Source organism: Quercus suber, unplaced genomic scaffold (genome assembly GCF_002906115.3).
Source record: "Quercus suber isolate HL8 unplaced genomic scaffold, Cork oak 2.0 scaffold_77, whole genome shotgun sequence".
NCBI classification, from domain to species: Eukaryota; Viridiplantae; Streptophyta; class Magnoliopsida; order Fagales; family Fagaceae; genus Quercus; species Quercus suber.
Window position 1 is genome coordinate 372839 of NW_027069542.1, and position 13174 is coordinate 386012.

Below are 13174 nucleotides of genomic sequence, written 5' to 3' on the forward strand. Positions count from 1 at the left end.
CAAAGGGAACTGACATGGTTCTAATAGTACTCCCAAACAAAGTTCCATCTAAACTAAGTCGTTATTAAACAGACTTCTATCCATGACCCATTTTCTGAAACTTTCCAGGTTTCTCATTGTCTTAAACAAAGTGAAGAGAATCTTCCAGCTCTATGGCCAATATGACAAAGAAAACATTATTGGCCTGTGATTTTCCCACGTTTATTTAAATACCAAATTATAATTAGTCTAGATGCAGTGACCCTCTTCAGCATATTCATTATTGTATTTGTAGCTAGTCAATCTTAAACAGGATGAGAAGGACTAAAAATTTGATGAGCTTGCTGCAATATTCGTTTCACATGCTCTACTTCTTGATGATGGCACTTGATTCTGTAGTCTTCCACCATATTGCATGCATCACGAGATCACTGAACAGTATTAGATCATAAAGCCAATTGTCACACACTTATTTATGTTATTTACTTGCCAATAATACTTTTTTTTTTTTGGTCTTAATATGCATTGGTGCCTGAGTAACTAATTTCTAGCATTTAGTTACCAATAAATATAATTATTTTTTATTTTTTTCATACAAGATAGAATTTTTACTCTAGCTTAATTTAAGTGTATGTGTTTGTGAAACTCCTTCCTGGAAACTTAAATTCCGGCATTTGCTCTCATACTCCACAAGTATAACTTCACAAGCATCTATACTTATAGAGTGACCACCGCACCAAGGGTGTGCGGTGGTCAATAAATATAATTTATATTTAATAATAATAATATATGGGTATCAACTGTTGAGAGTTTTAAAACACTTGATCAGTCCCTTGGATGAATAGTCCCTTGACTCCCTTCAACTTCCACATAAACTAAAAAATTGCAAAGAAAAATCTATAGGCAATGACCCTGAAGTATTATATTGAAAAGACCTAAATCCAAAATTTTATGGATTACGAGAAAAATTGCAAAGAAAAATCTATAAAGAATGACCCTAAAGTATTATATTGAAAAGACCTAAATCGAAAATTTCAGGAATTACGAGATGGTATCTCATGCGCCTGGCGCATACACCATTTTTCCCATGGATTACATAAGGTACTTTTTAGGTATATTAATAATATTTACGCAATGGAATTACTTGCACAATGGAAAGTCCCTTCCATTTCCTTAGGCCAAGGTACCTTTCGAAAGTAAAATTGTTCACACAACTTAGCTGACATCTTACAAAATCTAGCTATTGGGTTAGATACCATTGAGTGGAAACTGGAAATAGGTCATCAAAAACAAAATTTAGGCTCTTTTAAGGTATGGGGATATTGGATTTACTTTTGGTTTCTTACTTTTTGAGGCAAAGAATATTGGAGAATGATGGATCTAAAAAAACACAGGCCCCCCCCTACTCTCAACAAAAGACGAAAAAAACGGAAGAGACTTTCTATTGTGCTACTGATTGCAGGCACCTGATTTTCCAAGTTCCCTAAGTCAAGGTGACTAATTGCTACCGGGAAGTCAATCGCTGCGGTGATGGCCTTGCTAGACTAGGAACTCAACAAGATACTGATGTTTTATTTTATAATTCCCCTCCCCCATCTTTGCTGGACATTTTCTTTTCGGACCTCTGTGGTCATTTTTGTACCGGGCTCTGTACTGCCCTTGTTGGTTCTGTTTCTGTTTCTTAGTTTATGAATTTATCCAGTTTACCAAAAAAATTAAAAAAAAAAAAAAGACGAAAAAAATTAAACTGTCAATTAATATCAGGCAAGGGAGCCCCAAAAGACATTCGAATGGATTGGCATTTCTATTGTCTATATATCCCTGTATCATTAATTTCACACCATTAATTTAGTTGGCTAGCTAAAAGCCTAGAACATATATGCTAAGAACAATTATGATCCCTTCGTACAAAATATTCTTAGACATATATGCAACCTTGTTTTCCCTGAATATATGTTGCATTTAAAATTTGTTACAGCTTAATTATTGTCATTTTTATAATATATACACACATATATGCATGCATGTGTAATATATGTGTGTGTCTATATATATATATATATATGTTGGTATGTACAAATTATTAATTATATGACAAAAAAGAACATATAAGTTACGGGTTTGGTAATTCAGTGAAATCTGGTAATCCCATGGAGGAGAACTTGGGTTGAATTCACTTTATTCCAACTTGATGTAAGTACAAAATAAACCCAAACATACCATTTAATATTAAACTGTCATTGAGACTACATGAATGAAAGTTTAACTACAAACCATCCAAAACAAAATCAAGAGAATATCCATCTAGAGGCTCCATTAAGTAAGGAGTAAGTAGATTTAAATCATCATTAGAGAACCACAAAGAACTGCCACAGTTGTTATCCTCTGTGATTTCTTGTGTGCTAGCAAACTTAAATGTACTTTGAGAGCCATCTTCAACCATTGTCTTGCCTCCAGTTTCACAAGTACAATCCGAAGGTGGCTCAGAATTTGACTCCATGAGATCACTTGGATTCTTCCCTGAATTTCTAGAAAGTGAAGGTAAAGAAGCATTGGTTTTAGTTTTTCCCTTCTTAATTCCGAGTTTTTTGCTCAAATGAGTGTTCCAATGGTTCTTCACTTGATTGTCAGTTCTCCCAGGTACTCGCCCAGCAATCAAAGACCACCTAAAAATATAAGCTCTCCCAATTTAGAGTTTTGGCATAATAACAACATCTTGGCAATAAAAGGTCTAGGAGTATAGTGTGTTACTGTAGCAAAAGCTATGCAATAATTACTGCCATATATAGTGATACTTACAACAATGCTCATGGCAATTTTAGCACTGGTAAAGTGAAAATCAGTGGCTAGTTTGAAGGTGATTTGAATGCAAACAAATATGGAATATTTACAAAGAGGAAAAAAAAAATATAGGAGATATGGTAGTAAAGCAAGCATTGAAAGGACAAGACACAATCATCACAGCTAGGATTACTGATGATGAAGCCATGTATGTACCATAAAATTAAAGAAAATATTAATATTGTCAAAAATAGGATAAAAACTAGTAATTCTGTTCTACTGAACTCAACTTTGTTTGATTTTTTTTTTGGAAAAATAATGGAAAACCATACATATAGAAAAGGAAAGAAAAGATCTGTACTAGAAAATAGACCTGTTTCCAATGAGGTTATGAAGCCGAATTATAAGGTCTTCTTCTTCCTCTGAGAAATCACCACGCTTTACACTAGGACTTAGATAATTAATCCACCTTAATCTGCAACTTTTGCCACACCTCTTCAAACCTGCACCAGAGCTTTTTACTAATCAAGTAGCGAATATAGAACTAAGATCTTCAAGTGTTAAACTTAAAATAGTGTCACACATGCTTTCCTATTATGGAAAAAAGCTACAAACCTGTCATTTTAGCTATGCGATTCCACTTCCCTTTTCCATGCACCCTTATGTAATCCATTAGAATTCTGTCCTCCTCCACTGTCCACAACCCTTTTCTGTATTCATTCCTAGCTTCCATTCTTGTTGCAAAAGTAGAACTCAGAGAGAGAGAGAGAGAGAGAGAAAGAGTTGAAGTTCTATAGTTTGCCTTGGGATTTGAGAGAGAGTGAGAGAGAGAGAGAGAGAGAGAGAGAGAGAGAGTTTTGAAGTTCTATAGTTGGGCTTGAGGTTTGGGACTTTGGGGAGTCCACTCAACTACGGTGATGTATATATAGTTGAAATTCTTTTGCTTTATGTTTGAAAGCAAGATGGAAGGAAGAGGTTAAGAAGGCTAATAGGAGAAAAATAGAGGTGAGAAGTAATGATTATGTGTATGCTTTAAAAAATAAAAAGAGGGAAAAATTACTTCTAAATTTTTTGGTTGCAGAGTGGGAAGGAAAATGACAATGCATAGTATAAAATGAAAAGTATATCCTTTTTATTAGGTATACATGTGTTGATTGAAGTTTCATATAAAAGAATTAAAAAGTTAAACATGAGAAATTAATTTAACATAATTAAATCAAGGCCTATAAATTTAACATTTTTGGATTAATTTGTTTACTGATATGTTATGTGAAGGCTATCAAATTTAGACAATTTTAGAACAAAACCAATAAGCCAATAGTCTTGTAATGTAGTGGTATTACCTAGTTCTCCCCTTGAAAAGAACATGGCTTTGATTCCCTACCTACACTTGTTGTAAGTCGAGCCAAAAAAAGAAAAATAAGAAAGAAATGATAACGTATCTAATCAAATTAATTAACGTAGCACGGATCCAATTTGGTACGTCTATAATCTACAACCTTCATCATAAAATCATGCAAAATAACTTTGGTATTTTAGTGCCCAAAGTCTCGTGGTTTAATCATCTTACACGTATTGGCCAAGTCTTTTTATAAGAAGAACTTATGCTTCCCACCCTTTATTGTAATAATAATAATAATAATAACTTTGGCATCATAGTTCTTTCAACAATATTGACATCACAAGGGCAATATTAACAATTTCAATTAAGTGGAAAAAAAAATTAAAGAAAAGAGGGAAAAATACCCTTCATATTTTAGTACTTTTGACAAAAGTCAAAACCCATTAGCGAATTGTTGGTGGACTATTCCAAGTATAAAGTAGGTGCACCAACCAAGTAATAAGAATTTTTCAGAGAGAGAGAACAAAATCACTAGAAGCCATAGTGTTTTTTAGAGTGATATTTTCACCCAAAATATGTGGCTCGAAATCGATGGTCAAAATTTAGAGAAACTTTTACTATCTATTTCAAATTTGTTCATCTTCTCAGATTTTCTGTTGTCTTTCATCTTATTCTTTACATCTTTGCAAAGATTCTCTCTCTCTCTCTCTCTCTCTCTCTCTCTGGTTTGAAATAAGAGGTTCCATTTCATAAAATGTAGATTTAATCAATATATCAGTAATATAAAATAAATATAGTGTAATATTATTTAAAATCAGTTAGACATGGCAGTGGCACCATGTAGTATGTACAACCTCATTATGGATGAAAAACTAATTTTTTTATTAAAAAAAAAAATCATTTCCATTTATTTTAGAGATAGTTTTAACTTGTGACGTCACCCCAAATCTCTTGAATAATGATAAAAGTTTTTACCAGTTGAGCTAGTTGCAACTTATAATCATCACCATTTTCATTTTAAAGCAAATAGAGAGATCAATCCTCACTTTCAGACTATGAAAAAATATTAAAGGTAAAAAGGAAAGTCAAAAAATTAAAATTTTCTTTTCAAAATTCTTCCGATATAAAGGAATTGGTAATACATTGCTATCAACCCATCAAATTCTTTCTCCTTTCAACCAAATAAAAATATTTAAAAATTCCAAAATAGACGGAAGTATCTCATATGGTCTTACCTCTCCACTCTTTTTTTCTCTCCTTTTCTCCAATTTTCTTTGAACCAAACTAATTTATTATTATTCTAGAAATACATTTCTAGAAGAGCGAGAATGAGTGCTATTATAATAGTTGTGGTACCACTATCACAGGAAAAGCCAACACATTTTATTATTGGTTGTATATTATATCATATTTTAAACAAAAACTAAATTTAATATGTGATTTGATTTTTATCATTATGGATCTCTTTTTATACATAAAGAACTCATAAACAACGTTGATAACATATTTTTTGAAGGAAACATTAGTTCTATATAATTACATTTTAGTTAAAACTTGGATTTAAGTATCAAAATAGTAATTTTAACAAATAAAGATATGGGAGTTTATATGTTCTTCCTTAAAATGGTAGGAGTTAGAATTAGAAATTTTGAATTTATGAGATCTGTAACATTGATGGGCATTATAATTCTTAATAATTTTTCCAAAAAAACTAAGTTTTTTAAATTTTGGAGAATCAGCAATTCTCCTGATTACACATGTGCTTAATTCATAAATTAACATGTCCCCATTTGATAATGAGTAAGTCCAATACCACAACAATTTTCACTACTTTTGCCACAACTTGCCTATATGGTGATCAAGTTGTAAGTAGTGAAAATAAAATGGTAGGTCTATGTGGGTCTATAATTCTACAACTCACGAGTCGCCATGTAGCAAATTTGTGACAAAGTTGTGAAAATAGTGGTGGAACTAGACTTACTTGATAATGGAGGGTGCATGCAAGTTGGATTTCTTTCAACCACACTTACCAAAGATAAATAACCATTTAGATCGACTTATGTTACATCTCACAAATGAGCATGCGACAATTAATATAGTTTAACTGGTTGGCAGTTGGTACTTCTTCTTGTTTCCAACCTATTCCCAAATTATCGAATCATCATATAAAAAAAAAAAAAAGTTTTTAGGCAATTTGTGAAAACCCTTAAAAAAACTTTATGTATGTTGAGAGAACACAGTTTATGACTTTGGACCCAACTATGTTATATTAATTACTCGATCTTATCATTATTATCTAATGTGAGATTTTATTCACACGTGTATACCTTTTATGAGAACTACGTGTCAACCCCTCACAATCCATGAGAACCTTATACTTTCATGTCCATGTAAATCTTACGCCTATAAAGTTTGGACTTCACTCACACATAAAGGAGGAAACTCTAGCCAAAGCTTCTGAATTTGCAGAAAACTATGAAAATCACTCTCTAAAGTTTCTGATTTTCATGTCAATATAAGACTTCACTCATACCTATATATCTAACATTTTACCAGAAAACTGTGCTCGCCGAATCATTTACTAATATGCACGAGAAAAATGATATTCTATTATTGAAAGGTAAATGTATCTGACAAAAGTATATGGAATTTGTTTTTCACTCTGATGGTCACATATCATCATCAAGAATTGAACCGATGGCTTTGTATTTTACCCCAATGTACATATACCATTTCAAGATCGGCCCCTATCATTGTCAGGCCTGTCTGTGTGTGTGTGTTTCTGTGGGAATGCGCGTGTGGAAACACAAACGCATTATGATGATGATGATCATATAGACTCAAGCTTAATGAGCCTGCGAGGTTAAAGCACCACTAAAATTTTACTTTAGGAAAGTAAGATATGTATATCACTTTCAAGCTATATGAATACACCTTTAACATCCCAGCTGGAACTCACATTAGCTAGAGCCTGTTACATCACAAACTTTTTGTCCATATATATGAATTACCCTACAAGAGAAAGTAGAAAATGAAATGTCTTGGTTTTACAAATCATCTAATCTTACAAAATATCTACCTTTTTGACACCCTCTGAAATGATGCTCCTCCCAAACGTTTTATGAAATGAAACTTCTCTTCTTGAGGTTTGTATAAATGCAACATTTAAGTTTTCCGTAATGGCATTTTTTTTTTAAAGAAAATAATTTTCATTATACATATTTCAGGGGCATCTTATATCCACCAACCATAAATGAATATTTAGTTAATGGAATTATGGTTTGAGAGAGCATGCACTTATCAGTTATATTTACACAAACTTCAAAGGAAAGTGTCATTTATACAAACGTTTGGGGAGTACTGTCATTTCAAAAAATCTCAAAGAAAATTATAATCTACCTAAATACTCCTCCTGTCCTTTTTTTTTTTTTTTTTTGTTCTGTTTGAAAAGTCAAACTTTATAAGGGAATATCATTTATTGTCTTGTTTATCTTCTAAAAATGTATAAGTTTCCAAAATTACCTTTAAAGAAATTTATCAAAAAATTGAATTAGTAAATTAATAGGGGTATAATAAGAATATTAGTAAATTAATGACTTTTATTTTTAGAAACAAGACAATATTTTGGGACATCTCAAAATAGAATAGAAGACAAAAAAAGTGAGACGGAGGGAGTATTAATTAGTCCTCTATGAAAAATTTTGTATTGTAACATTCACATCCGAATTTAGAAACTTTAGCCAAATTTTAAAATAAAAATTCAAGGGACGTTACATTACATTAATATTTGTGAAAGAAAACTAGGAAAATAAGTGTCTCGGTTTTACAAATGATGTGTATCTTATAAAATATTAATTAGGCCTCTATGAAATTTTTTGTATTAGAACATTCCATCCAGTTTTTCAAACTTAAGTTAAATTTAAAAATAAAAAAGTAATTTTTCCTCTATTTTAGCTATCTCAATTTTTAAATACAACCTACATATCACACTATCCAATTAAAAAAATATTATTATAAATTCTTCTTCTTTATTTCTTCTTCTTTTTTTTCTTTTTTTTTTTTGAGAGAGAGAGTGTGTGTTTGAATATACAAATAGAAGAAAAGTTTTGCAAAATATTACCGTGCTCTCAAAACTTATAGCATCTGATATGGAAGAATTATAGCAGGTACCATGAGCTTAACCCATCAGCTCCTGCTTTGGCTGACGGGTCAGTCACGACGGACGTTATGGGCTAACGTAACGAAAGAAGGCATGCTGACGAGAGCAAGACAAACCGATGGGCTGAAGGCTCCAGGTCTAACCGACGGCAATTCGAAGCTCCTGGGCTACTCAATGTAGCAAGAAGCTGACGCCAACTCGGCTGAAGGGGAGAATGCAAGCTGACGGTTTCAAGGCCGACGGTTCTATGAAAACCATGACTTGGTCACCACGCATGGGTAATAGGGAAGTTGCTTGTATTCCACGCCCAGTATCAGAGTCCTATAAGGAAAGGATCCCGCAATCTACGCTAATGAGGAGTCCTATAAGGAAAAGACTTCTGCTCCAAGGAAAAAGGTCAATCCTCGACTACTATAAAAGCCCCAATACCCTCACAAATCAAGGTACACATAATTAACCCCTCTTTAGCACTCTAGAGTTGAAAGAAGTTCTAACTTGACCTTCGGAGAGTATTTGGCCGGCACCACACCGGTGCTCTCTGTTAGGTCTTCTCTTTGTTGTTGTGCAGGTGTCGTTTTGAGCGTACAAGCATCGTGCAACTTACTGGTGAGATTTTCGGCATCATCAGTTGGCGCCGTCTGTGGGAAAAACGCAACGACGTCGTAATTAAGCCATACTATCGTTTCCTGGACTAAAGGGTTGCATGGTACTCACTCGCTCAATGGCGACTACTAATGACGCACAATGAGAGGAACAACCCACGACTGCCCTCGAGAGACAAGTTCGGACCCTCAGTGCCGCCGTGGAGCGCCTCACCAAACAGAACATCGACTTGGAGGAACAGCTGCGCCAGAAGAATGCGGCACTAAATGGCCGACCAGAAGATCAGGAAGGAACTAGCGCTCCAAATAGGAATCAGGAAAGACCTGAGGGCAACCACGCCCCAAGCAGGCCGGAGAGACAGCACGTGAACATGCCATCCCTCACGGATGCGACTCCACCACATATTGCCGCCGAGATGCAGGCAATGAGGGAACAGATGGAGGTCATGATGAACGCCCTCAAGGGGCGAGTCTCCAGTGATCTTGACGATCTGGTCAATCGTACCGATTCGCCCTTCACTGTGGCCGTGAACTCCTTTCCCCTGCCCCACAAGTTCTGCATGCCGAATATAGATAGCTATGACGGGGTGAAGGATCCTCTGGATCACCTAGAAACTTTCAAAACCCTGATGCATCTTCAGGGGGTAGCAGATGAGATTATGTGCAGGGCCTTCCCCACAACACTCAAAGGCCCCGCAAGGATATGGTTCAGTCGGCTGACGCCCAACTCTATCAGCACCTTCAAGGAGCTAAGCGCCCAATTCCCTACACACTTCATTGAGGGACATAGGTATAAGAAGTCCACGGCATGCCTGATGAGTATCAAGCAGAGAGAAGACGAGACGTTACGATCTTACATAACACGCTTCAATAAGGAAGCGCTATCGGTTGACGAAGCCGACGACAAAATACTTGTAGCGGCCTTCACAAATGCGTTGCAAAAGGGCAAGTTTTTGTTCTCCCTATACAAAAATGACCCGAAGACCATGTCGGAAGTACTTTACAGGGCTACTAAGTATATGAATGCTGAGGACGCGTTGTAGGCCCGAGAAGAGAAGCCGAGAAAAAGGGAAAGGCAAGAAGATGCACGACCAGATCAAGGGAGAAAGAGGCCCAGAACGGGAGACCGAAGAGACGAAAGGCGTTCTAAATCTCCGGGAGGGAGATTCACAAGCTTCACCCCGCTGACCGCCCCAATAGATCAAGTCCTAATGCAAATTAAGGACGAAGGGGCTCTGACCTTTCCCGGAAAGCTGAAGGGGGATCCTAACAGGCGTTCCAGAGACAAATACTGCCGCTTTCACCGAGATCACGGCCATGACACAGCCGACTGTTACGACTTGAAGCAGCAAATCGAAGCCCTTATAAGGCAAGGGAAACTGCAGAAATTCGTAAGCAAGGAAAGAACGGATCCAGCACCTCCGGAGCACCCTCCCCGACGAGACAATGATCGTCCAAGACCTCCCGTTGGTGACATACGAATGATTGTAGGAGGGATGGCTACCAGGCCATCCAAAAGGGCCCGAAAGATGTACCTCCGGATGGTCCAAAACGTCCAGTTGACAGGTCCAGCGCAAAATGTAGCCCAAAGGGAAAGCCCCATTATCGAGTTCTTGGAAGAAGACGCGCAACGCCTTCACCACCCGCACGACGACGCGCTTGTCGTTAGCCTACAGGTTGGGGACTACAACTTGCATCGGGTGTTGGTCGACAATGGCAGCTCGGCGGACATCTTGTACTACCCAGCATACCAGCAGATGAAAATCAGTAGGGAACGACTGGTTACAACGAACGCCCCACTTGTCGGTTTTGGAAGGGCAAAGGTGTTCCCGCTGGGCGTGGTCACGTTGGCTGTGACAGCAGGCAACTACCCCCAGCAAATCACAAAGGACGTAACGTTCCTCGTGGTTGATCATTCATCCGCCTATAATGCTATCCTAGGGCGACCCACCCTCAATGCATGGAGGGCGGCGACTTCAACTTATCATTTAATGATCAAGTTCCCAACGGAATACGGAGTCGGAGAACTACGTGGAAATCAGATTGCCGCACGCGAATGCTACGTAGCCATGATGGAAATGGATGACCACCTCTTAAAAAAGCTAAATCTATCAATCCACAAATAGACAAGTCTATAAGCAGATAACCTTGTCGCGAGGTAACAAGATTTTGCCAAAAATTTCTACAATCATTAAAAGCCAAAAACTGAACGGATTTATTAAAGCAGACGAAACCGACGGTTATACAACTGACGGTATACTAAAGGCCCACAACCTGATTTCGTGCTTTCAAATCAAAGCACACGAATTAAACAAACCAAGCAAAAGTAACTACATACAAATAATCAAAAGCGACGGCGTCATAAATAAATCGAAGCCCAAAAAGGCATTTAAAAAAGCTGTCAAAGTATTACATATTGGGCCCAAGGGGCACTTAATAAAATTGTTTGCTGCATAAATTAAAAAGAAAAAAATATGAACTACAAAATAAAAATCGTCACTTAAAAGAATTCTCTACACAGCAGAAGGTCCTCTCCGTCAAGCAGCACCACAGGAGGGGTCTCGGCAGTTGTTGGAGGGTTCGCAGCAGGTTGGGCCAAGACAACTCCGTCACCTCCATGTGGGGGGGGAATTGACCAAGTCGTCAGCACCAGCAGTGACGGCATCAGTAGCAGGCGTCATAGGCTGAGCATCGTCCAGGGTAATCCCAGATAGGTCCAGTTCAGGAAAAACTGACGCGGCCTGTTTGAGACAGTCATCAAATCCTGTGCCATAATAAGCGCCACAAGAATCGATGAAGGAGTCCGACGCTTTAAATTTCTCAACGGCGTCAGCCCTGCCGTCTCCAACTGACCACGAAGGGTCGTCAGCTCTCCTGCTAGCTCGACCCTCTGACGCTTCGCCTCTTCCAGCTCCACCTTCACCTCTTTCAGCTCGAGGTTAAGTGTACGCACCGCCTCTTATACTGAGCCTGCTGGTCTCGCATATTGGCGTTATGCTTGTTAACACGAGCGACGACCCCCTCCTTGGCCACGCACCGTTCCTGCAGCGCCTTCACACGAACCAAAGCCTAGAAAAAGATATAACCGTCAGTTATCAAAAAGAAAAAAGTTAGGCACGTCAGTCAAAAAGAAAGAGGTAAAGCTGACGACTTACCCGCGAGAGGTCGAACAGGGCCGACGACCCCAGTTCTTCCGTCCCTAGCTGAGCGCAAGGATCCATATCCGTCGGTCTTATGAGTGCTCCGATGGCCTCGACGGCAAAATCCTTGTGCATCAGCAGGCTTTGGGGTCCCTGCAAGACGGGACCAGAAGAGGTCATAATACCCTTCCCGGCTCCATGGCCCGACGTGGGGGGCGACTTCGCGAGTGACGGTTGGTCTTTTCGACGGACGGATGACCACTCCGTCGGATTTCCTCTTCTGGGAGCCCTTGGCGATGGATTGGGGGGCAGACGTAGACGTCGCCTTCTTCTCCTCCTTCTGACGGCAGCAGCGGCCCTGATCCGTTCCTTAGCAACATCCATTTCTGTAAAAAAAAAAAAAAAAAAAAAAAAAAACATAAGGGAAGCCGACGACTAGAAGTACAAAGACTGACGAATAGGTCAAAAACTTACGGTGACGGGCAAACTCTTCTAATCTACGAGCTTCAGGCGTCGGTTCGGGACCCCCACAGTACGTATGAAGAGTGTCGAGGGTAATCAAGTCCCGGCACGATCGCTCTTCTATGGGTATCTCCAAAACCCGACGGATGAAATCTTCCTGCTCGTCAGTTATTGATGGACGAGTGAAAGCTGAAAAAGAATAATTTGGCTACGTTAGTATCTTTTCGAAAAGTAAAAAACTGACGAGGATAAAAGGTGACGGCTAAAACCTGACTCCCTAACAAACCCCCAAGTGTTGTCAAAACAACCAAAGGGAATCGTTTCCCACTCGTCCTGACGGCACACCCAATCCGTCCCCTCAACAAAAAGAACCTACTCTTCCAGGCTCTATTAGAATCTGGCATCTCAAACACCAGCCTCAACTCCTTCTCCCTGACGGCAAAATGATACATCCCCTTTGAAGAAGAAAGGTGCCGAGGTCTGTAGCAGTAGAAAAATTCATCCAAGGAAAGCTGACGGTGGCCTCCGCTTAAACGACCCCACAGCACCTCAGCACTAATAAAAATTCTCCACGAGTTTGGAGCAATCTGACTGATGGATATACCAAGAAAATCAGCCAGCTGACGGTGTAAAGCCGTCAGAGGCAGTCTCAACCCGGCAGCAAACATGGCATCATACATGCCAACGTCTGCAGTTCTTCCCGTATAGC

At 38.4% G+C, this 13174-nt stretch overlaps 3 protein-coding genes across 3 annotated transcripts; 2 read left to right on the plus strand and 1 right to left on the minus strand.

Annotated features, from left to right (window-relative positions):
- Positions 1-2132: 2132 nt before the first annotated feature.
- On the minus strand, positions 2133-3687 carry LOC112019345 (transcription factor WER). The gene is made up of 3 exons (XM_024051875.2): positions 3376-3687; positions 3134-3263; positions 2133-2645 (listed from the first exon to the last, which is right to left on the minus strand). The coding sequence occupies exons 1-3, from the start codon at positions 3491-3493 to the stop codon at positions 2246-2248; spliced, it is 648 nt and encodes a 215-aa protein (XP_023907643.1). The 5' UTR covers positions 3494-3687; the 3' UTR covers positions 2133-2245.
- Positions 3688-8517: 4830 nt separating this feature from the next.
- On the plus strand, positions 8518-9906 carry LOC136067555 (uncharacterized). The gene is made up of 3 exons (XM_065773611.1): positions 8518-8657; positions 8830-8923; positions 9013-9906. Exons 1-3 carry the CDS (start codon positions 8518-8520, stop codon positions 9904-9906), a joined length of 1128 nt encoding a protein of 375 aa, XP_065629683.1.
- A 168-nt stretch (positions 9907-10074) lies between these two features.
- Positions 10075-10989, plus strand: LOC136067556 (uncharacterized). The gene has a single exon (XM_065773612.1). The coding sequence runs from the start codon at positions 10075-10077 to the stop codon at positions 10987-10989; it is 915 nt and encodes a 304-aa protein (XP_065629684.1).
- The last annotated feature ends 2185 nt before the right edge of the window (positions 10990-13174 follow it).